The 25,590-nt window shown below is 36.7% G+C and overlaps 4 protein-coding genes across 6 annotated transcripts; 3 read left to right on the top strand and 1 right to left on the bottom strand.

Annotated features, from left to right (window-relative positions):
• Positions 5,298 to 6,949, top strand: LOC104749270. 2 transcript variants are annotated; one of them, XM_010470861.2, is made up of 2 exons: positions 5,298 to 5,440; positions 5,769 to 6,949. In XM_010470861.2, the coding sequence occupies exon 2, from the start codon at positions 5,787 to 5,789 to the stop codon at positions 6,789 to 6,791; it is 1,005 nt and encodes a 334-aa protein (XP_010469163.1). In that variant the 5' UTR covers positions 5,298 to 5,440; positions 5,769 to 5,786; the 3' UTR covers positions 6,792 to 6,949. The 2 variants fall into 2 exon arrangements, with proteins under 2 accessions (XP_010469163.1, XP_010469164.1); XM_010470862.1 differs by having other exon boundaries at positions 5,299 to 5,440; positions 5,764 to 6,949.
• On the top strand, positions 8,141 to 10,456 carry LOC104749269 (vesicle-associated protein 1-1). Of its 2 annotated transcripts, none has more exons than XM_010470860.2 (8): positions 8,141 to 8,373; positions 8,487 to 8,557; positions 8,648 to 8,729; positions 8,841 to 8,956; positions 9,068 to 9,223; positions 9,322 to 9,366; positions 9,698 to 9,775; positions 10,111 to 10,456. In XM_010470860.2, the coding sequence occupies exons 1-8, from the start codon at positions 8,322 to 8,324 to the stop codon at positions 10,222 to 10,224; spliced, it is 714 nt and encodes a 237-aa protein (XP_010469162.1). In that variant the 5' UTR covers positions 8,141 to 8,321; the 3' UTR covers positions 10,225 to 10,456. The 2 variants fall into 2 exon arrangements, with proteins under 2 accessions (XP_010469162.1, XP_010469161.1); XM_010470859.2 differs by having other exon boundaries at positions 8,142 to 8,373; positions 9,316 to 9,366.
• LOC104749268 (phosphatidate cytidylyltransferase 5, chloroplastic-like) lies at positions 10,654 to 13,113 on the top strand. The gene is made up of 7 exons (XM_010470858.2): positions 10,654 to 11,109; positions 11,304 to 11,617; positions 11,699 to 11,889; positions 11,995 to 12,119; positions 12,319 to 12,452; positions 12,539 to 12,654; positions 12,728 to 13,113. Exons 1-7 carry the CDS (start codon positions 10,846 to 10,848, stop codon positions 12,805 to 12,807), a joined length of 1,224 nt encoding a protein of 407 aa, XP_010469160.1. The 5' UTR covers positions 10,654 to 10,845; the 3' UTR covers positions 12,808 to 13,113.
• LOC104749267 (scarecrow-like protein 22) lies at positions 14,663 to 16,995 on the bottom strand. Its single transcript, XM_010470857.2, has one exon. The coding sequence runs from the start codon at positions 16,674 to 16,676 to the stop codon at positions 14,817 to 14,819; it is 1,860 nt and encodes a 619-aa protein (XP_010469159.1). The 5' UTR covers positions 16,677 to 16,995; the 3' UTR covers positions 14,663 to 14,816.

The following is a 25,590-nucleotide window of genomic DNA, read 5'->3' as shown; positions in this document are numbered from 1 at the left end:
ACAAATTGTGTGACTCAGAGTGGTTGTATCCAAGTAATTGCAAGCTTGACTAATCTCACATTATTAATTTGGTAAGACTAATCACTTGGGATTTGGTGAGGTTAGTTCCCTGAAATCATTTTCCATCTGATCATTTATTTACTATTTTCCTAAATTTGGAGGCATTAAAGTGCTTGATGAATCAGAAGCTGGAATGAAAAAAAATATATGCGAGTGAGGAAAATAAATAGAGAGAGTTGAATCGTAAGTAAAAATCTCATTTTATTAAATGCATCTCACCTCTGTCTAAATTTGTGAGCCCATTTGATGACAGCCGTTGGTACAAAGATCCTGAGACTGACACTAACCTTCACTAATATTCTCGCCTATGAAAAAAGAATAAAGCAAAAGCAAACCCAAATCTTCAACCAAAAAAAAAAAAAAACGGTAAAACAAAAAAAAAGTTGAACTAGTTTGGTCTACTCAACTTATGGCTTACTTTACAATTATGCTGCTGTTGATTGGTCAAGCACCATGCTCGGGGAAGACTTAAACACAATGACTTTAAATTAGGATTTGCTCTAGACTGAAAATCTTAACAAAAAACGGTATAACCATATTTTAAAATTGATTAATTTGTATTCGTAAAATCACCTTTTCAACTCGTACTAACACTAGTTATTATTCTAAGTTGACAACATTTTTTTAAAGAAGGAGACAAAACACATTGGGTGTGGTTTAAAAACAGAGAAGCACAAAGAAAAGATGTTTGGTTGGGCGTGATTAAAGTGTCTCTCTGACTCAATGGCTCAATGCACCAGGTTCAGCTTCAAGTCCTCTTCATTTAATTTTCTTCTCTATTTAATGTTTTCGAGTGCTCCTTTTTTTCGTTCTGCTTTTCCAAACTTCGGTTTGTTTAATTTAGTACAGAAAAGGGAAATCAACTTATAATAATAATGACTTTCACTTAATACAGCCACCGTTATAAATCTCTCAACTTGCAAGAAGTTTCAATAGTATGAGATTATATTTGATATGAGAACAAATATATCTCAATTAAAAGAAAACAAACCAGTGTGGCTTCCACGTAACACGACGAAGCTTAATTGGTCAACGGATTCATAAAGTAACTTTCAAGAACATTAACCCACTTCGAATTACGATTTTAATTGTGACTCAAAGTATTGATTAGTGGATAACGTGTCCTTGCTTTAATACTTTGGACCAGTACTTATAACGTATAACTGGTGACATGACATGGTTACAAGTTTTCTAGTGAAAAAGAAGAAAAAAAATAATATAATAAAACAAGTAGAAGAGGTAAAAAGTATAGTTTGTATAGAAATGGTAGAGGTACCGACTAATTTTTACTGGTTTTATTTTTGGTAACAAATTATGTGATACGTCAATTACGGATACGGTAAAATAGTTCATCGATCAAAACCAATTATTTAAAAAGAAAAAAAGGGTTCATAACCAGTCAACTAAATCGGACAGCTCTCTAATATTTTACCTTTACCTGTTATTGTCACTTTATCCAAACTAGACTAGTTTCATGTCCATAGATAAGTAGAACTTTATTTGCCCAAAAAAAAAAAAAAGATAAGTAGAACTTGTTTTCTTAATCGAATTTTTCCAATTTTTGTCTTGAAGTTTCCTTTCTCGTCTCGAAGTCTCCTTCCACAAACCCTACATTCTTACTATATCAATATCAATCGCCAAATCTTTTCAAAAGCAAATGTAAATGATGTCGATAGATAGTACGTAGGCGTAGTTAAATACCCATTTTTGTAAATAAAATGGCAGGCACAATGTAAAATTAAATCATGAATTTAATCATAGTAGGAGAAATTCCGAATGAAAACGAAAACTCTTAAGTAACCTTTTACATGATCTTACATCCTCATTGTAAATCTCCCATCGTAAATTTCTTAGTTGGAGGCTTGGTGCTGGCGTCGACGGAAAACTCTTAATTAGCCACCGGCTCATACTGGTGGAACTCATGACGTGTATATGGATGTGGAAGAGTAAGAGTTTGATGGTGCGATATTAAGGTTGATTTATCTGATTTAAAAATACTTCAAAAATGTGTATAACTAAATTCGTTTTAGCGCATCAAGAGACTACTTCCTAAAAGGCTAATTTACTTACATTACATATCATATTAAATTGAGTTTACTTATATATATAAACCCATGGCGAATATAATAAAGAATAATCGGTTCTATTCTACACATTTCTGCTTCGAATTAATAGACTTTACTATGTGGTGTATATAGAGCACATTCCTTCATCTTAGAGTTATACCACATTAACCAAACAGGCCTGTAACCAAACATGATACGTAGTGTATATAGAGCAAATTGTCTGTAAGATACACATCGTGACTAAAGAATATTTCATCACATGGTAACTCAATGTAGTCAATTTTAAGATCAAACACCAAGACATAAGAATTCCTCACATACATATTGCTGTTTCACTTGCCAAATATATTGTAAATACGTAAATGGGTGCAAGATATGATGATAATACTTATACTAGTGGTTGTAATTGCAATTCATGATTGAGAAAGAAAAACGCTTTCATTCTACAAATCTTATATAGTATGAGAATGTTTTCTCCTAATTTTGCATAACAGGATGATATTTGGCAGCGTATATTTTCGACACATGTCTTTATTTTTGAATTATTAATTTCTTTTAATTTATTTTCCTCAAAAGTACATACATTATTTTCATATTCATTAAATTTAAATAAAATTTTTGTACTAAAAAATATATTGACATTTATGCAATATCCTTTTAGTAATTATATATAGATATCATTTATCAATATTTTATGTAATTAACATAACATTATAATTTCGCATATGTATCATTTTTCAATACTTTATATAAGATTACCATAACATTATAATTTTGCAAATAAGAAAGAATTAAATATTAATATTATAAATTTAGACAAAATAAATTTCTGATAGTTAAAGATTTAAATAATAATATCATAATTTTAGAAAAATATAATGTGATAGTTATTAAATTCTTTACTAATTTCAAGCTATAAAAATATTAGAATATTATAATAATTATTTTTGATAAAAAAGTATAATATTTGTTTCACAGTTTTTGTCCCAAAATATTAAATCAATTTATTCTAAAATATTTTCAAGATATTAAAACAATATAATATTTAATTTTTCTTTAATAGTAATCATTAACACAATTTATTGCATATTAATTCTTGAAAATGTAACTCCCATGATGTTGGAAAAAAAAAACAAATCTTTCATCATATGAATACACTTTAATGTATTAATTGCAATACAATTTGTGTTTTACAAAAAAAAACCACAGACAATACCTATGGTATATTTAATTTTTGAAATGTAACCTAACTCCCATGATGTTTGACCCACAAAAAAAAATGAAAAACCTCTCATACTTCTACAAATTTATGTATAAATAGCTAGACAAAGTCTTCATTAAACCTAATTTCTGCCTCTCACATAATTTTCTAAATTTTGTAATATTTAATGTTTTCCTATATGTGACATTTGTAGGTTTTGAAATAAATAAGTTGAGTCGAAATTTTGGAGCATATATAGAAGTGAACATGTTAAATGTGGTAATTCATTAGAAAGAGTTAAATGAAGAAGGTCTTAGGCACATAACACATTCTCACTTGTAAATGTTGTTTCAAATGCCTATTTTGTATATCAATGTTGTAATTTGTTTTTCTTTTTATCCATTTGATAAATTTTTAATATAAAAATTTTAGTTTTAGATCATAATTCATAAACTCTAATAAATTTTATATCTTAGTCACAATATTTATGTTACTTATTACCCATGCTATATTTTATACAAGTGTGTTTGTATGTATTACTCATGAAAATGAGTATAAACAAATATTAAATATTTCGAATACTATTACTTTAAATTTGTTCTTTAACGTCACAACTGTGTTTGTATGTATTTATTAACTTTGTTTTCGATAACCATTTCCATAGTCTTTTATTTGATATAATAATATATCAATAACATTTTTTTACTCAATTCTCAACTAAAATTCAGTTTGCATTTAGTATGTTCAATAGATATAAAGTACATGATCAAAATATAGAAATATCTAACAGAGAAATTTCTTTTCCAAATTCAATTAATCAATAAACATAAAGAATTCTACTTCTAGAACACAAATGCATTTGAAGTCATTTGTATAATTTATTAAGATTAAAATATTTTATTGCTAAAAAATTCAAATTATAATAAGAAAACTTTTAAGCATGTGTGAAGCATACTGGTAATATATAAATATCAAAATTATTTATGCTACCTTTAGTTATTTAATTAATGAAATTAATTACGCCGAGAATGAAAGAAGAGCATGAGTTTCGGCTCAAGAAGATGTTATTCGAGAAATTCAAGCTACTGTCTTGCCCTTCTTGGAGGTGTCTGGTTTTAGAAGATATTGATGTTTTATAGATTATGTTAAATGCGGACACATGCTCATCCGCATTTTATTTTATACTTAATCAATATTTTTTCCTAACGTCAAAAATGTTTTAACATGAAGAGCTCTATATATTATGGGATACATAATAAATATTTTAAAGTAACCATTCATATTAATAAAAAAATTCAGTTTAATGTTTATTAATCAATAGTCTGCCAATTTTAAGTGACCGAAAATACTTATTTAAAAACAAAACAAATAACAAACATAAGATAATTTATCAAAACACAAAATATATAATTTTAAATATTTTATTAAAAAAATTATTATAAATTTACATAGTCTACTTTTAGTATATATATAAGTAACTATGCGTATTTAAGTATATTAAATTTTCGCCTTTTTTATTAGACGACATCTTTTAACGCGCAACAGAAAAACATTTTTGGAGTTCAAATTCAGGAGGTATAATATAATGTAATCTTATTATTACTTTGTCAAAAGGATCTATATATATATATATATATATATATATATTTTAATGTGAATTTCAGTAGGATCTAATCTAATTAAGCTAAAATGCCTAAATCGTAATGGACAAAAACCAGCTAGCTAAACCAATGAGATTGGGATTGGAAGTTGGGACGTTGTGGTCTATGACTATAGTAACCACAAATTAATAAAGACTGAATCGAATCAGTCAAGAGACGGCTAACTTCGGTTTAATCCGGTTCGGCATGACTGGAACTTAAAGAGAAACCTGGAATAGTCGGCCTAATAATTAATCTAACAAATCCACTAACATATATGGGCCGACTATTCAGGCCATCGACACATATTATGATATTCTGAGAGGCAAATGTTATCTTTGCATCCAAACACGAGGCTTACTCCCAAGATTTTTTTTGTTTTCTACTCTCCTGAGTCCGCCGGAGACGTTTAGTTAAAGAGAAGAAAATAGCCAACGGATTTAGGGATCTTATTAACGTTCTGCGATTCACCGGTGAGGTTTTTTTTTTTTTTTTTTTTTTTTNATTTCTCCAATTTCATATCGCCTTCTTCTTCTTCGTCGTCCTGATATAAAGTGCTTTCGCGTTTGCTTTCCCGAGAATTCGTGGTAACATTGATTTTGATAAATCGACTTCAATTTGATTTATTTCCTCCTTATGCTTATAAGTTTGCGTCAAGATTTGATCTAATTGGAACAAGTAACCAATTCAAGATTCTTAACTCGTTAATTGATTTTGATTATCCGGTTTAATAAGTGTCCCATGTAATCTTCTTGGTCCTCATAATATTGAATTTTTTTTGTTTGCTTATGTTAAGAACAGAGAGTGTTAGAGACTTCAATGGTGACCCAAGGAATGGTATCTCTTACAAAGTCTCTATGCACTATGACTCCACGATTCCGTCTCAAGAACCCGAGTTTGTTGCAGAACCTAAAGACCCCCGGATCTTGTCATCTCCGTTTCAGAAACCTCCGTGTCTTATGCACAACTAAACTCTCTCAGTGGGAACCATCACCTTTCATTCATGCTTCTGCGGAAGAAGAAGCTGCTGCTGATATAGTATTGGGCAAAACCGCTAATGTCTTCGAATCTGTTGTATCCGAGACTGCAGAGGAAGAAGAAGAGAAACTAGAATCAGCACAACAACAGAAGAACTCTCAAGTTCAGGTACTTAAATGGCCAATATGGCTATTAGGTCCATCTGTTCTCCTCACTAGCGGTATGGCACCCACTTTGTGGCTTCCTCTGTCATCCGTTTTCCTCGGTTCCAACGTCGTTAGTCTGCTTTCATTGATCGGTCTAGATTGCATTTTCAACCTCGGAGCAGCACTTTTCCTCTTGATGGCTGATTCTTGCGCTCGTCCTAAAGACCCATCACAGTCCTGCAACAGCACACCGCCGTTTAGCTACAAGTTCTGGAACTTGTTTTCACTCATAACCGGGTTTCTCGTCCCAACGTTACTTCTCTTCGGATCCCAATCCGGCATATTAGCTTCTCTCCAACCCCAGCTTCCTTTCCTCTCGTCAGCTGTTCTCTTCTTCCCTTACTTCATTCTCCTCGCGGTTCAGACATTAACAGAGATCCTCACATGGCACTGGCAATCACCTGTCTGGCTAGTTACACCAGTTGTCTACGAGGCTTATCGAATCTTGCAACTGATGAGAGGGTTGACACTTAGTGCAGAGGTCAACGCACCGGTTTGGGTGGTTCATATGCTTCGTGGGCTTGTCTCTTGGTGGGTATTGATCTTGGGAATGCAACTCATGAGAGTTGCTTGGTTTGCTGGTTTTGCATCTAGAACAGCAACAACAAGTCAGCAACCACCATCTGTTGCTTCTAAGTAAAGACAGTTATTAGATGTTTTCTTCCTTTAGTTTTCAACAGTCATGTCAGACTATACATATCTGTAACTCTTTCTACTCACTGTATAGCTTTTATTATTCGTGAGTTGGTGATAAACTGATAATGGTAAAAACATATTCAATATTATTCACTTTTTAAAGTTAGGTGTGTGATACATAATATTTTAATGCGTTTCCGATTCAGCTGTCAATAATGCATATTTCGCATGTAATTTTTTGTTGGTTCGTCTCTTGTTATATAGAGTCTGATTGGTTTGCTGGTTTTGCATTTAGAACAACAAATCCGCAACAACTTGCTTTAAAGTAAAGAGATATACATATGTTTCTTCGTTTAGTTTTTTAAGTCTTGTCAAAGAAAAAAAAAACAAAACAAAAGCAGATTTGTATAGGCTTTAGTACTAGCACTGGGACTTCGGTTATTTTAGTTCGATTTCGGTTTTTCGGTTTTTTTGAGTTTTGAAAATCTTACCGAATTGAACCGAAATATATTTCAATTCGGTTATTTCGGTTTCTCGGTTAATTCGGTTTTAAAATTTTAAAACCGAAATTTGATTAAAAACATGAAAAATCAGATTTTTTGGTTATTTAGAGATAATCTCGGTTTTTTCGGTTTTTTCGGTTTCGGGTTTTTCGGGTGATTCGGTTATTTTAGGTATAAGTTTTGGTTTTGTTAGATTTTTCCCTAAAAAATTTAAAAAAATTAAAAAAAATAATTCGGTTAACCAAAAACCGAACCGAAATAACCGAAATATTTTGTTTTTTTTTTGAAAAAAAAATTGTACCAATCGGTTCAGTCGCAATAACCGAAACCGAACCGAACACCAAAAATATCGGTTCGGTTCGGTTATTTCGGTTCGGTTAAAAATCCCAGGGCTAGGCTTTACCGTTTTCATATTGCTAAGTTGGTAAACAGTGACGTTATTATGATCAGATTCTATTAAAAAATTAAAAAAAAAATAAAAAATAATAATTCGGTTAACCAAAAACCGAACCGAAATAACCGAAATATTTTGTTTTTTTTTGAAAAAAAAATTGTACCAATCGGTTCAGCCGCAATAACCGAAACCGAACCGAACACCAAAAATATCGGTTCGGTTCGGTTATTTCGGTTCAGTTAAAAATCCCAGAGCTAGGCTTTACCGTTTTCGTATTGCTAAGTTGGTAAACAGTGACGTTATTATGATCAGATTCTATTCTTTCATTAACTATGTTTTGTTTGTTAATTTCATTCAATGCGTCTGCGATTTAGAGGCGCGTTTGCGTTTTTGATCAAATGTACGTAAAAAGACAATAATACCCTTGAGAAATGAACAAGACAAATAGCGATGTCCCCAACTCTCTTCATTAGCTCTCTCTCTCTCTCTCTCTCGATCTCGGTTTCTCGATCGACGACTGCTCTCTCTAGAAACCGGAGACGGCGTCACGGGACGAATCTATTCGCCGGGAATCGTTTTTCGTTTTTGGTCGTTCATACGGGGAGAATCGATTTGAATCTCCGGCGATCTGATCAGGATGAGTACCAGCGAGCTTCTTACCGTCGAGCCTCTCGACCTTCAATTCCCTTGTAAGCTTATATTGTTTTTTGACCTTTTCGTTGTTTGGCATAATGGCATGTCTTCTTCTCCCAGATCTAGATATTTTCTGAGTTAACGTTTTTTATGTAATTTGATTATTTAGTTGAATTGAAGAAGCAGATCTCTTGCTCTCTGTATTTGACGAACAAGACTGATAATAATGTGGCCTTTAAGGTTATAATTCTCTTCTCTTTTCGATTTTCGAATTAGAGAAATTGCTGTGATTTTATCTTTTATCTGAAGGCTTTTGTGTTGTGTTTGTAGGTTAAGACCACGAACCCTAAAAAGTATTGTGTTAGGCCTAACACTGGAGTTGTTCTTCCGAGGTCTACTTGTGAAGTTCTTGGTCCGTTCTCTCTCTCTTTCGAGATGGATTTGTGTTTTTGTTATTTTTGCCAAAATGGTTCTTGGATTAAGGAATTTAATGAATTATTCTTGTTTGTTGGTTTTGATCTAGTGACCATGCAAGCTCAAAAGGAAGCTCCTTCTGATATGCAGTGTAAGGACAAGTTTCTGCTACAAGGTGTGATTGCTAGTCCTGGTGTCACGGCCAAGGAAGTTACTCCTGAGATGGTATACTTGATTACATTCCATTGTTGATTTCATTTGGATGATTTTACAGTGTGGTTTTTTGGTTTTTTAAGCAATTGTTTGTTTTTTTTTTCTTGTGATGAAACTTTGCAGTTTAGCAAAGAGGCTGGACATCTAGTTGAGGAGACTAAACTGAAGGTTACTTATGTTGCTCCACCACGACCACCATCACCAGTTCATGAAGGATCAGAAGAGGGTTCTTCACCAAGGGCTTCTGTCTCAGATAACGGACATGGTTCTGAGTTTTCGGTTAGTTAATGTTAACTTACGTTTAGATTTGAGTGCTCTGCTAGACGTTTCTTTTTTGTTATTTTTTTATGTATATTTGTGTTTGATATTAGTTTCAGAGATTTAGCGTGGACAAAGGTGAACCTCAAGAAAACACATCTGAGGTATTTTTCACAATTTTTCTAGGCTTGTAACCGTCAAAAACCATTTGTTATTATTATCTTTTGCTTTTGCTCTGTCTAAAACCGATTAGTTAGAACTTTGGAGGTAACTTTATTGAAAAGTTGCCTTTTAGGCTGATTATTAGGTTGAGAATCTTTCTTTACGTTGATTACTTAAAAGGTTCATCACATTTTTAGAAGCTTACTCAGTACTCAAGCCGTCCATTACTTTTTGTGCTTGGAATCCTCTAGCTGTTATTTGACACGCAGTTGCCAGGAAAATCTGGTCAATTTACAATATTTCCATTACAGTTAAATTTTGGATGATTTTCAGGCGAGGGCTCTCATCACAAAGCTAACCGAGGAAAAACAGTCTGCCATGCAACTGAACAACAGACTTCAAAGAGAACTGGTAAAAGAACTTCCACTTGAATCCTTTTTATCGCTGAATCTATCCTCCTTACTGTTGTTTTTTGGAACGAAAAGGTTACTTTGATGATTAGCTACTACGAGGAAGCTTGAACTTTACATGTTTTTGAGAATAGATGCTTGAACTTTTAGCATTTACATTGGCCAGCCTGGACTCTTATCAAAACTTATTTCTCCATCACGAAACATCAGAATTGTTCCTTGAATGTTATTACTAGTAGATTAAATCACCATACCATTAAGAAAAACCAGTCTTCACAAGCTTAGTTTAGAATCTTGAGATTGTTTTCTGAGAAAGATTTTGGATTGAACGTGCAGGATCAGTTAAGGCGTGAAAGCAAGAAGAGCCAAAGTGGTGGTATCCCGTTCATGTACGTTCTTCTGGTCGGACTCATCGGTCTAATTTTGGGATACATTATGAAGAGGACATAAAACCAGCCCACCTGAATTTAATTCCTCACCCCTACGAAGGAAGAAGAAAACATCAACAACAACAAAACCAATAGACTTATAACTCTTTCAGTCGGACAATTCTTTTTCTCTTATGTATTTGTCAATTTCGCCTTAAAAAAGGTGCTCTAGAAGATTTGTGTTTCATAACTCAGTTTGCTTTGTTTTCAACTTTTGTAATCCAATGACTTTGCGTGGGTTATTTCTCCACTAATTCTTATCTTTCTCAAGACAAATTTCATCATCTAAACCTAGTAAACTAAAACCACAACTTAAAATGGAACCTTCCTTCTCGGCCAGAGACTTCTTGTTTAACCACACCCAAACCGAAAACGGTGAGCTAATCTACGCGCCAAACAGATGCGCGTGGAGTTCAGACCAATCTCTCGTCGTACCATTACCATCAGGTCCACCACCACTGCCCCCATTAGCATCTCCACCGTACAAAAATTTATAAGCTCCGATTAGATTCACCGAATCACACAATCTTAAAAATCCCTCCTTTCGTGATGCGGAGGATTCCGTTATCGTAAAGATTTGTCCTTTATACTACCATCTTCTTTTAGGGTTTTGAATTCTTCTTCTTTCTGATTTCGGACTTCAATGGCGCCTTTTGTTGAGGTTTGTAGGTATAAGCCTGTGCCACTATCATTGAGCTCTCTCTGTACATGTCCTTGCCGTTTCTCTCCAAGAAAATCTCTAACTCTTCCCCACTTCTCCGAAAAGTATTCGAATTTGGGTCTCGTCGAATCCAAAGCACTGTCTCGTTCTCGGTTTAGTCGTATTCCTGTTAACCGGCGTGTTATCATCACGGCCGTTGCTCGAGCTGAATCAAATCAAATTGGTGATGATGGCAACTCAAAGGAGGTAACTTTATTCCTCTTTCTTACTTTCTTTAAATTCTCTATAAAGAAGATTGATCAGAAAGATAGTTAATTTCAGCTTAGTAGTACTAAGACTCGTGTTAAGGACTTGAGTTTCGATAAAGAATTGTTCTTTTTGGATTACTATGAAAGGCTGAGAAACTTATCATGGCATTGCTGCAACTCCCATCTGTTTAGGAACACAGCAGAGATCAAGAAGAATTGGAAATTATTGAAGAAGATTCGAGTGTAGATGATCAGAAGCAGAAATCTAGAAGCCAGTTTAAGAAGAGAGTAATTTTTGGTATAGGAATTGGCTTGTCTGTAGGAGGTATTGTATTAGCTGGAGGATGGGTTTTCACAGCAGCATTAGCAGCTGCGGTTCTTCTAAGTGCCCGAGAATACTTTGAACTGGTGAGAAGTAAAGGAATTGCTCAAGGAATGACACCTCCTCCACGATATCTTTCTAGAGTCTGCTCGGTTATTTGTGCCCTTATGCCCATACTTACATTGTGAGTTAGTTTCAGTCAGTCAAAAACCTTAAAAGCTTGGGATTCTTTCTCTTATAGATAATTTTTTTATTTTTTTAATAGGTATTTTGGTCATATAGATATATCGGTGACATCCGCAGCATTTGTCGTTGCAATGGCGTTGTTGTTACAGAGAGGAAACCCGCGTTTTTCTCAGCTGAGTAGTACGATGTTTGGGCTGTTTTACTGTGGATATCTTCCTTGTTTCTGGGTTAAGCTACGCTGTGGGCTTACTGCTCCTGTTCTAAACACCGGCAAGCACTCCATTCCATTATTATTATTATGATCCTTCTTAGCTCTGCTGATACATAAAGTAGTTAGCAAAGACTAAGTCTCCTGAGCAGTTTAATTTCTTATAGGAATTGGAACAAGCTGGCCAATTATTCTCGGTGGTCAAGCACATTGGACAGTTGGACTTGTTGCTATATTGATTTCCTTCTGCGGTATAATTGCCTCAGACACGTTTGCTTTTCTCGGTGGCAAGGTATGTCTCTAATGAAGATTAGATCTATTCTCCACATTTCTCTTATTGTTCAGCACTCGTTTTGCCAGATTAAGGATGAGTACTATTCAGTGTATTCGATAAAAAGAACTACAAATTTAGTATATTGTCGACCTTCCAGTGCATATATATAGTCTTGCAAAAGTTTCTTCCGCCTGAAGTTAATGAACTAAAATTGCAGGCATTTGGTAAAACTCCTCTTATTAGCATTAGTCCAAAGAAGACATGGGAAGGAGCTCTTGCAGGACTTGTTGGTTGTATTTCCATTACCATTCTACTGTCCAAATCTTTGTCTTGGCCTCAATCTCTTGTCAGGTACTCAAATCTGATCTGCTCGAATTCCCAAAGCCCTGTCAAATCATAATGTTGTCTTTATTCTGACTGGTTCTATATTTAAACAGCATTATAGCTTTTGGAGTTCTTAACTTCTTCGGATCTGTCTTTGGTGACTTAACTGAGTCAATGATCAAACGTGATGCGGGTGTCAAAGACTCCGGCTCACTCATCCCTGGACACGGTAATAATCTGGTAAATCAAACCGGATTTTGTCTATTAATGCGTCCTCTCCAACCGATCTTATGTAATTGCAGGTGGAATATTAGACAGGGTTGATAGTTACATATTCACTGGTGCATTAGCCTACTCGTTCGTAAGACTTCATGGAGTTTGATTCTGTGGTGTGTTTCCCCAACAAAACTCACTATAGCTTCAAGAATACTTACAAAACCGGTGCTACTTTTGCCCTCTACGAACGAAAGTGAAGTTTAAAAGAAGATATAGCAATGTGGCTGCAGAAATTCTGAGATTAGCCTTCGGTTTGTTGTTTGATTGAACCGGTATGCAATTTTTGCTTCAATGGGAGTAACTGGTTCCATCATTCGGCCCGTTGGTTTTTGTGTTGTCTGGTTGGTTAATGAAACGGCGGCGTATGCAATTAATTTACTTTTAAGAAAAAATCAGGTTGTTTTCCAGATAATGGATTGACGAACAAAAGAAAAAAGAAAGACTCAAAGCATGTGGGGATGTTAATGAATGCGTTGTTCCCAAGCAGACTTTTTTAGAGAGGAATTGCATTATAAAATTAAAATCTGAACGAAAAAGGAAACTCTATAGTAATAGTACTAATCAAAATTCAATGATACTAATAAAAGAGGCAAAAATTAAGAAATGATTGGGAAGAGGCAAAAGACATGGGTGGATTTTGTTATCCAATACAATAAAGAATGTTACTTTCACAATTTCACTGCAGAATCTTACTCAAGTGGTTTGATTAAACAAGAATTATTAAGTTGGTAACATTTGTGATTATATCAATCTAAGCCGAAAAATTCTTGGGTTCACCCTTAGAAGTGAACAACTCTCATTCACCCCCTCTTAATTAACCAATCATAATACAACAATATGTCATATCATATCATATTAAAAAAATCAAAATTAAAATAAAAAGATAATACAAATGAAGGAAACAAATTATGTAGATCTTTTATTAAGGAAAGTATGTCGGTTTGGTTTATAAAAGAGGATTATAGTTTCAATTTGTAATTTTAAAATTTTTATATCAGTTTAAGTTTATAAAGAATGGTTAGGATTTAGATTTTATAATTAAACAAAGTTATATGTCGGTTTGGATTTACAAAAGAGTGGTTAGGGTTTGGATTTTACAATTAAATGAAATTATATGTCGGTTTGAGTTTACAAAAGAGTGTTTAGGGTTTAGATTTTACAATTAAATGAAATTATATGTTAGTTTGGGTTTATAAAAGAATGTTTAGGGTTTAGATTTTACAATTAAACAAAATTATATGTTGGTTTGGGTTTATAAAAGAGTGGTTAGGATTTAGATTTTACAATTAAATGAAATTATATGTTGGTATGGGTTTATAAAAGAATGTTTAGGGTTTAGATTTTACAATAGAACAAAATTATATATCGGTTTGGATTTATAAAAGAGTGATTAGGATTTATATTTTACAATTAAACAAAATTATATATCGGTTTGAGTTTATAAAAAATGGTTAGGGTTTAGATGTAATAATTAAAAACTGTAATATAATTTTAAATTAATAATTTTAAAATTGATTGATCTACAAAATTTATTTACTTAATTAAGATTTGTTTCCTTAATTTAAAGTGGGTGAACAAGAGTGGTTGACAGCTGATCCCAAGAATTGTCCATATAAGCCGAGGTACCATGTGATTGACTACACGGACAAATCTCGTATTACGCAATCTCTGCAATTTCTAAAAGTCTTAACATCGTTTTCTTAACATCGTTTACGACATTAAGCCCATACACACAAGTTAATATACGCTATTTCTAGAATGTAACAAAACACTAGAACGAGATAATATATTTCTTTCAGAATAATCATAATGTGTTTAGTAGAATGAAATTAGTTTGAGGTACTTTTTTTAACTTTTAGTACTTACAACAATAGAGAACATAGTCAAACGAACATATCTAGTGAATGATAAAATGTAAATCCGTATTTTTTCATTTGGACAGCAATATCAAAGTGGAGAAAAAAAGACTAACAAAAGGATTTATATATATCATTTGATTGGTTAACATCACAATCGAAGACTAAAGAACACATTAAAACATGATTATAAATAACCCAAATTAAAAAGCTAAAAAAAAACGAAATTAAAAAAAAACTTTTTTATTAAATATTTCTCTTAACATTTCCAAGCTGAGACAGCAACAAGTTCTTTCCTCTGCCAACACAAGACAAGTGAAGACAACGACGACTGTCTCTTCTCCAAGTGAAACCCTCTCATCGGATTCCTCTGCAACAAATACTCCGCTTGTGTCTCCGCCGCCTGACTCAGCGTCACCGGAGAAAACCCACATTGTCCAAATAAGCTTCTCCACGGCGGCGTTCTCTCCATCCAACGGTAACGATTCGTCAACAGTTTCTGTATGGACGGTTGCACACAAAACCTCTCAACCCTCGTAACAGCTTCCGCATTACTCGAGTCCAGTGACTCGAGCAGAGTCGTGTAGTACTGAAGCGCGTTAATCACACCGTTAGGGAACGGTGTGTCGTTGTTACGGTCGCAGCTTCTGTCTGAGCAGACGACCACGTTTGGAGAGATTTGTTTCAAGAAACGAAGGATCAACGGGAGGTAACCGGAGACAACGGAGCTGATTGGTAGATTCACAGAGATTGCTTCTTTCTCCGATGATCGGAATAGAGAGAGTGGCCAACAAGTAGGATTCAAGAGAATCTCCATGTTCAAGAGCTCGATTCCGAAGGACACACCTGTTTCTGCCGCGAAGTTTCTGAGATTCTCTTCTGTGAACCGGAGCTCGAATTCGTCGGAGACAGTTGAAGGAGATGCGAAAGCTGTAATCTTTAGCGACGGAGGTGAAGAAGATCTGTTTCTTTTCCCGGCGAGTTCTTGAATCAGAGACGCCCATTGACCTCCGTAACCGATATCGAAATCGACAATGTGAATCCGATCAGACCCTTCTAAGGACTCGAGAATGGTTTGGTTTGCAGTGAAGTTGACGAATTGAAGAAACGGTGAGGATTCTGAGAAAGCTCTGTAAGCTGCGATTCGAAAGATTAGGTTTTGAGGAGGAGAGAGTGACGGTGATGAAGAGTCTTGAAGGAGAGAGTGAAGAGCTTCGGTTAGATACGAAGCTGCTCTATGAAGCGGAGGTTTAGGATTGTTGTTAGTGTCGTCGTCGTTCTTGTTAAGGTTGTGATTGAGCCGCGCCAATATCCCTTGCGCGAGGATGGGATTGTTATCTCCGCCGTTTGTGGTTCTTCCGATTAGCTCCACCGCCGCGGAGAATAGCTGGTCGATGATTAACGTTGACTGGTCTTCCCCGGCTAACTTGGGCGGAGTGAGAAACGGGTCGTGAGATTCGTGACCCGGATCCGAGAAGGGGAAACCCCACTGTTGGGGGTGTTGAGATCCGGGTTGACCCGAATTGAGCCGTTTAGCAGGAGGAGACGACGGAGGATCCGAGAAAAAACCAGGACTTGGGTTAATCAGAATCTCAGGGTTCGTTGCGTCGTGAACAGGGAACCCATAGCCAAAGAGTGGATTAGGGTTATCAATAACCGGGTCGGATCCAGAACCGGTGTCGAAACCCACAAACTCAGAACCCGGATCCACAACATCACCACCACCACCAGACATGATTAACCTAAGGATACTCTCTTCTTGTCCGGGAGAGCCACCGGAGAGAACACCATCGAGATCCTCGAAACCCATCGGGTCGCATTTCTCATCGGCGCCGGAAAAGTCAGCAGCAGCAGCGCCGCCGCCGCCGCCGCCGTGAGAGGAAGACAGCGTGGTGGTTGAAGAAGAGAGGAAAGGGCTTGGACTTCTAACAGAGTCTAAAACAGACGTCGGCTCCGAGAACCCACCATTGTTAACGACAAAGCAGAGATCTTCAACTACTTCTCTTCCATGGAGTTTCTCTGGACCCCAGATTTTGTATTCCGGAGAAAAAGAAGAAGAAGAAGAATCTAAAAAACCGAGAACCCCCTTCCCTTGAAATTGCTCAAAGGGTAGGGGCATGACCAATCTTGAAAGAGAGGGAGAACAAAAAGAAACCCTAGATCTCAGAACTAACTTAAGGAAGACGAAGAAGATGAAAGCTTGAAACTGAAATTGGCGCCCACATTATAATATCTCTCACTCACTCGGGGTCGGGTGTTTTTAATAACAATCTTTCGTCTCTTTGCTTTTGTATATTGACTCTGGCTTCCTGCAAGAACGTTCCAAAGTGATCTTCTTCATCCAAAGAAAAAAGAAAAAAAAAATGCTCTCTTTTCTTTTTATTTGGGAAAAGGATTTGGTTTTTGCTATCTGTGTGTGTGTGGTGCCTTGTGTCTGTAGATTTACTTATCTCTACATCTGTTTCCTCATTTTTTAAAGCCTAACTCGCACTTACGGCGCGTTACTCTTACTCTCTCTATAAATCTCTCTCTAGTCTCTATGGTCATTCATTCTCTTTTGTACTTTGGCTAAAAATGTTCATAGATCTTTTTTTTATGTTAGGGTCTAATTTGGTATATTGTTTTTTTTTCTCTTTAGTCAAAGTATATTGCACCTTGCTTTTTTTGCTGTCTATTTAAACTTTGATTTACCATTATTATTATCTTGTTTTGCGTTGATTATTTAAGTCAAAAGTCAAAACCTTATATTTATCTAATTTTGATTTTTGAGTTCTATGATGCCAACATGTTTAATATGGAAATAGCTAATTTTATGCGGATTGAATGAATTGTTTTTTCAATATCTTCCCCAATTTTTTATTTTATTTTATAAAGTAGAGTTGTGTTATTATCATGTATAAATGTATTTGTTTTTTGATTATGTAGCATGCTGTTAGATATATATTTAAAATATATGAGAAATATTTACTAATTTGAGAGTTAAATGATGATGATGATACTATATATTGATATTCAAATAGGTGTAAAACACTGACGATGTATATTTCATAGTCAAATAATGAACCAAAATTTTATTTACTTAAAAATATATAGTAAAAGTTATTTACTCAAATTGTTAAAAATATATGATTATCTACTATCTAAGATCTAGCAAAATAAGTAATCTGGATTTTATAATCTAAACTATGCACGAAACAAATGGAAAAAATTGTGTCAACAGTAAAAAATACTGCGGCGCGTCAAGAAAAATAAAAATCAATCTGAAACACTGTATAAAAAATCTAAAAACATATACCGAGGTTGCAGAGCAAAAGGTTAATTTGACGCAGATGGCTTATTGTCTATAATTGTGTGCCGTTGTTACCCCCTGATTTTATACGAATACGCTCAACGTGAAAGGAAGGGTAATACAGTAAGTTTAAATTAAAGCAGCAGCTCTTGCAGCAGTTAGCTTTGATGCCTGGTTTTTTTAAAACTGAATCTGACGCTTAAGCTGGTATCATGACCCGGACCAGCATCGGGTGGCTCGAGTCTGTCTTGACTACAAACGATAGGATGTAGACTTTTTTTTTTTTTTTCAAACAGAGGATGTAGACTTGTTATAGATAATTCAATAGTGCCCTCTAGTCTCTAGTCTCTACTATCAAAGTTTAAAGAACCAGCATACTATAGATAGCCTATGAGTCTACGACCAACACGATATATATAATCCAGTGTCTCAGTAACTCTATTCAAAAAGTATAAATTTGTTTACAAACTTAAAATACTCAAGTGGCCGCGTAGTAGAGGAGGATACCTAAGGAAAATCAAATACTAATAGAAAGATGTGTAGCTGGATTTACAAGACAAGTTGGAACTTTTGGTGGTTTGTGTGTGAATGAGAAGGAGACATTGCTTATGTTGTTTCCCTAAACATATTTCTATATTTTTAAGAAAACCAAAAACAATAATTAAAAAAGTCGAAAATCATTGTAATTGGACATTGTAATAATGGGAGACATGTTTTTTTTCTCCAAGACAAACAAGAAACCTCCATGTGAATTTCCACCACCTTGTTGTATGTCTAACACCATGTATTCTCTAGTATTAAACTATTTCTTTCTGCTTTTTTTGTGTTTTAGAAATTAAAATATAATCAAATTGCCTTAGTTTAATCAACTCAATATCTCAATATATAGGGTGGATGAATGGCTAGAGGAGGGACACATCGACCGTGTGTTACCTGCATACAATTTACTCGTGATTCGGTTTCACGAATACATATACTAATTTGGTTACGTTGATATAATTATATATATAAAACAATTAAATGTCAAAATATAAGGAATGTAAACTGATTTATATCAGTTAAAATATCATGATATAGATAGATGCTTAAACAACATACTATTTGTACCGGAGATTGCACAACACTAAGTAAATAAAGATTTCGGGGAAGAGTGGAGCTAGTCCTTTTATTAACGAGATAATTTGAGGTCGGCAATTACAAAGACTCGAGATTGAGTTCGTAAGTTTATAGTAAAACTAGTGAACAAAACCTGATGAGCTCAAATGTAGGTGCGGATTATACAAAGAATAAAAACTCAGTTATCGATGCAAAGTATTGCTCTCTGGGTAATGTCTTAGGGTCAGGATCCTCTTCCCAATAAATGTCCTCTTTTTTTATAGCGGATAGTTGACCTAGGGTTCCCATCGCAAAATGTCGAGGTTATCCTCGACGGAGTGTTAATGACTATCTCCAAATTTTGTCAGGTCGAAATCACAATTAATCTGTGTTGTTGGGCCGAGTGGCATATTGGGCGCAACCCATATCCAACAATAGTCCCCTTCTTAGTCCAGAGAGCGGCAGTTCTTCTGCGATCAATGGGCGTGCTTGAATTATCTGTTAATATGCCTGTTCAGCACATATTGCCTCAGGTCGCTTCTGGGGAACAAAATTGCTACAATGATTCTTCTGTAAATGCTAGGCTCGTCTTCTTGAGAAATAATATGAATATCCAGCGGTTTTTGCTTTGAGTGCGGTATTTGATGAATTTCCGGAAAATGAGTAGGTCGCATATCGAGGTGGCGGATTTTTGTTGCTCCTATACAAACCCCTAACAGCCGCCGCCGAGCAAGCTTCTCATTGTGAGATCACCTATGGTCGGTGATCGGCAGGATCCGCCGGTTAATCGCCCTTGTTGGGCGGCGTCGAGAGTTACAGTAGGTAAATCTGAGATCGGCAGTCCCGGTGGGGTCGGCAAAGATGGTTGTTGTGAGGTCGCATTGCGCGACACGGGAACAAAGATTGGAGAGCGGCAAGATGGTTCTCACGGGCACAGGAGTAGAGATGTGAATGCCAATTCCGTTTGCCCAAGCTCACCGGAGGTCGGCACCGTTTCTGAGCGGAGGTCGACACCATTTCCACCGTTAACTTGCGAGCCTTGCTTTAATTCGGTAGTTGATGGTTTTGGTGAGATCGATCTGGACGAGATTGGCGTTGATTGTTTTAGGGGAATCAGAGGCAAGCTCGGCGGTAAAGTGGTTGGTGGTTACGAGCTCAGCGGATCGCAGGAGAAAGGTCGAGATGGGTTGAGGGGCAATGAGCTCGGCAGATCGAAGGAGAGAGTTCGAGATGGGTTGAATGGCAATGAGCTCGACGCGGTTGCTCGGCAATCACCTGGACTAAGCTTGGCGCGGTCACTCCACCTTAGTCGCGAGTCCGCTCTAGTGAATCTCGGAGGTCGGCGTGACGGAGAAATTGAGATAGACCCAACGTGTGTGATGTCAGGTCGACAGATGGAAATCAGCTCTGAGGTTGGCAGGAGAGACTACGGAATTCAGCTCGGCATCGGTGAGGCCGACGGTTAGGGAGCCTCTTCGACAAAAATTCAAGGTTCACTCCCTCTCGAGGTCGGCTCCGATGAAATGATTTCGAGAGGTGAGGCCGATTGTGGTCTCTCGACCAGACTTGCAAGCGGAAGAGATCTGCCAGAGGACGAGATTGAGATCGTTACTTCGACACCTTCGTCTCGCGCAGGGCGGCGCGAGTTTTTCGGTGGTATCGATCCCGCTCATGAGGTTATTTGTCGAGAAGCCGAGCAGATCGAAGATCGGCACAATGAGAATCAGAGGGAAGATCAGAGGGATGCCAACCTCCGTGGATGAAGTGAGAGAGATTGGCGCGAGCAGCTCCACAGATGAGGTTGGCGTGAAAGGATCGATGTGTGCTCTCATCTTTCTAAGGGCGGATCTCCGAGGCTAGTCCGTTGATCGGTGGACTGAGGTCGATCGGATGCTGCGTGATGCTTAGGAAGTCGGTAACCTTGAGATCGACACCAAACTTGAGGTAGGCGCCAAGATGGAGGTCGGCACCAAGCATGAGATAGGCGCCAAGATGAAGGTTGGCACTAAGCTTGAGGTCGACACCAAGCTTGAGGTAGGCACCAAATTTGAGAGTGCAACTCGGTACCGAGAATGAGAATCGAAAGCCTGAAGGCAAGTGCGAGAGCGGCAAGCATGAGGGATGCGAGCAAATGTTCAATATGCAGCTCGGATTTGTGCTTTACCAAAGTAAAGTGGTAGGCGAGACTAACTCGCCGTACGTTTGGGTGGGGCTTTTGTGTCCGGCTTATCCTATGGGTGTTTGGGGTTGGCAAGAACTTGCAAGCCTCAGCTTGGCTTATTAGTTCAGGCGCCCTCAAACTAGTGCGAGACTTGCTCGTCTTTTTGCTTGGTTTCGAGATGTATTTTACGGGGCAATACGTCTCTTGGCTTACCCTGTTACGTGTTTTGAATACCAAGTTTTACGTTGGTAATTGAGATGTGCTCGTCGTACCTTTTAGGTGTGGCCCTGGTGTCCGGCTTACCCTATGGGTGCCTCGAGGTCGGCAAGAGTGTGCAAGTAAGAACTTGGCTTATTCAAACTTGACTGCCTACTAGTTGAATGCGAGACTGGGCTCGACCTTTTTTTGTGCGGATTCTTTCACCGCTGCATCCATGTGGAACGCGTTTTAAATCGTACACCTGGCCAGGGCGACAATGTAGAAGCTGGACACTCGTTAAGACGGACTTGTTCGTGAGAGCTTGTTTGTGATTAAATGTAGTCTTGCGAGTGTAATTTTTATTTTTATGTTTTGTTATAGTTGTGTCTTATAAAAGGCTGCCTACGTACCCTTGAAAAGGGATCAAGCCATTCGTAGTTTATTTTAGCAAAGGGAGAGCTCGGCATGACGAGCGATCTTTTTTTTTTTTTAGCGCCTAGCTATTCTTTTATTTAGCTGAGTTCCACGACCGTTTATCTTGATGTATGGTTTGACCTTGCCACTTTCTCTTCTTCCACATCTATGTACTCTTTGCCTGGTGCAGGGCGTCGTCGAGAGTCAGATGCTCGTATATGATAATATCATCCCTGAAGCGAGACCCATATGAGAGAGCATTTCGGAGAGCGGAGATCGCAGTATCGTCTGCAATGGTGAGCTTTGAAACAACCTTCTTGAATCTTTTCATGAACTCTCTGAGCGATTCGTCTTCCTCTTGGTACATCGTCCAGAGATCGGCGTTAGATGCCTCCTTTATCATAAAGGTCGAGTGGTGTTGCAGGAAAGCAGAGGTGAGCTCTTAGTAGCTATCTATCGAATTTGCTTCAAGACTAGAAAACCAACTTAGTGCGTTAAGGGCTAAGTTTTCCACAAACATCTGACAGCATCCGACATCGTATTCTTTAGGACTAAAGTGTGCTCGGTTGATTGCAACACTCATGGATGTTAAGAAAGGTTTTGTGTCGGTTAGCCCGTTGTACGGAACGAACTTGAACTTGTTGATGTAACAAACGCGAACACTAGAGATTCTTGTCGTGAAGGGTGAGCGTTGAGCCTCTTCGAGCACCTTCTCCAAGTTGGGGGTAGCGCTTGTTGCTCGATGTATCTTGGCCGAGATGTCCTTTACGATCGCTTCAAGTGGCTGGATTTTTAAATCCTTGTAATCTTTCAGGTCGTCTCGCGGATGGTGGTTCGTCAGTGTTGGAGTCGACTGGCTCCTACTACGCTTGCTACGACGGTGCGTCTGGTCTTGATCAGCGAGCGCCCCGTCCCTGGTGTGGTCGTCGAAGGATCCTTCGATGATGGATGTCGGTCGGCGTCTGTGACTCTCTGAGCGTTTCTCGACTACCGGTGACATGGGTAGTAGTGTGTCCAGGTCGGCAGGGTAGCTTGTGTGTCGACGATCGTGCCATCTTTCCTGGAGTTTGTTAATTTTGTCCTACAATGCTTCTTGTGTTGCAACGAGTGTGTCGAGCTGCTCAGTTGTTCGTGTGTTTTGACTATTGAGCTTGTCGAGGATAGTCTGCATCATATCGTCAAAGTTGTTATGTCCAGCAAGCAAGGGAGCTGGGAGCGCGACACTATCAGTGACAGCTGGAGCCACGGTTTGACGATGCTCATCAAGTGCAGCAGCAAGAGGTAGGATTGGCGCGTCGAGTATTGTATGCATCAGTTCGTGGAGTCCGCTCCTTTGTGCTGTGGGCAAAACATTTGGAAGGGCGGCATTGTTGACGACAGTCTGGTCATGGCAGGTCCGTGCTCGACATGCATGGCAGGGAGAGGTTCCACGGACGCGTCGGGCGCTGGTAGAGAGGTTGTGTTGTTCGGCGCAGCGCCTTCGATTGTGGTTGTCGTGGAAGGTGGAGGTGGGAGAGTGAGTGTTCTTATGCGTCCCATCGTTGTTCCGAAGGCGATGGTTGTTCGAAAGTGGTGTTGAATTCTTCGCTGGAGTTTCCCGAGTTCGCCATATCTTGATCTGGAGTCTTCGTGGAAATGGCGACCGTGATCGTCAAAAAGGAGCGCTCTACTCTTGCCCCACGGTGGGCTCCAATTGTTTGTACCGGGGATAGCAAAACACTAAGCAAATAAAGATTTCGGGGAAGAGTGGAGCTAATCCTTTTATTAACGAGATAATTTGAGGTCGGCAATTACAAAGAGTCGAGATTGAGTTTGTAAGTTTATAGTAAAACTAGTGAACAAAATCTTGACGAACTCAAATGTATGTGCGAATTATACAAAGAAAAAACTCAGTTATCGATGCAAAGTATTGCTCTCTGGGTAATGTCTCGAGGTCAGGATCCTCTTTCCAATAAATGTCCTCTCTTTTTATAGCGGATTGTTGACCTAGGATTCCCTAGAGTTCCCATCGCGAAATATCGAGGTTACCCTCGATGAAGTATTAATGACTATCTCTAAATTTTGTCGGGCCGAAATCACAATTAATCTGTGTTGTTGGGCCGAGTGGCATATTTGGCGCAGTCCATATCCAACACATACTATACAAAATGAATAGACCAAATATTTTTGAAAATTTAGATTAGGGTTACAATGCATTAGAAATCAACTAAGATTTACTTTAGTAACTTCACCGCTCATACACACCTTTTCTCACTCGAAACTAGTATCGAAATAGAGAGCTTTGGTTATATATATTTTTACGCAAAAAGTAGTATGTTTGTTTTTTTTGTTCGTCTCACATGTCGTTGTCAAGATGTCATATTTGCAAATTCACTCTCACTTTCACTTTCATATGAGTAGGATTTTACTAATTTCCCAAAATAAACCTAAAGTTCTCAAAATAACCGATAGTCTCCTGTGCTGATCTTTCGATTCACGGGCAAAGATTTCTTTTCTTTCTTATTAAGTTTGTTCACTTTGTACGTTCAGAAATTATAAGGGGGTTAACTTACAGGAATTAGGTCATATCATATCATATCCAAGTCACAATCACAAAACAAGGACAACGTAATGTCAAATTTTGGTTGGTTTATCACTAATTATCTAGACTTAGGAGACACATATTACAGCACAAATAATAAAATATGTGTCGCTTTGCTATAGAGAATAAATAGTGACGGCGGAAACAAAAAAAAAAAATAACAAGATAGTGATAGATTCTATGATCTGATAATTTGTCAATACAACAACCAAACATAACCATGTAGTATTAACATAAATTATTTGATTAAACTGTATAATATGAGTGATTGACACATTGCTAAAGCTAAAATTATTTTTTAAAAATCTAGAAATAGTTGACATAATAAAGCAAGTAGACGAACAAATCCGACCGCCGCATGGCACATCGACTACTATACTAATCAAATCACAGTGTAGTTCCTCTATAAAATGATAACTAACTATATATAGGTTACGTCACATAAGGTATGAGCCGGTGAACCAATGTGGATATTGTTCTAGAACCATATTAATCTATATAATAATAGCATGCGAAGAACAGTTATATTTTTTTATTATATATTTTTATAAAATATTTTATTTTTTTATTTTTTGTCAAAAAAATTATATGGCTGCGTTTCTTTAGAAGTTACATCTATTGAATCTAAAATTATGTCTTTTACAAATAGTTGTGTCTATTCAAATATTCACATATTTAGAAATCTATATATATGTTCTAAATTTCATACTTTCTTTTCAGTTCAAAGGTACATCTTAAAAAATTTATATATTTGTTTCTCTTTTACAAAATTTTCAAACTTCCTATTCAACAAAAGAATTTCATAAATCGGAATTAATTGTGAAGAACAGTTGCATCTCTTCGTTATACATTTTCATAAAATATTATATATATATATATATATATATATATATTTCTTTTTAGACAGAAACTTCTACGGTTGCGTCTTTTTAAAAAATTGCGTCTGTTGAATGTAAAGTTGTGTCTCTTGCAAACAGTTATTTCTATTCAAATCTTCACATCTTTAGAAACCTATATTTTTTTCTTTTTTGATAAATCTTAAAAAATCTATATACATGTTCTTCTTTTGTGAAATTTTCAAACTTTCTTTTCAATTCAAAGGTACACATCTTTAGAAATTTATATATTTATTTTTCTTTTACAAAATTTGCAAACTTCCTATTCAACAAAGATTTTTCATAAATCTTAATAGATACGAAGAACAATTGCTTTTTTTTGTTACACATTTTCATAAAATATTTTTAGGTAGAAACTTCTACGATTGCGTCTCTCTAAAAAATTGTGTATATTGAATG

The sequence above is a fragment of the Camelina sativa genome, chromosome 16 (genome assembly GCF_000633955.1).
Source record: "Camelina sativa cultivar DH55 chromosome 16, Cs, whole genome shotgun sequence".
NCBI lineage: Eukaryota > Viridiplantae > Streptophyta > Magnoliopsida > Brassicales > Brassicaceae > Camelina > Camelina sativa.
The sequence above is the reverse complement of the archived record's forward strand: the minus strand, read 5'-3'. Positions and strand labels throughout refer to the sequence as shown.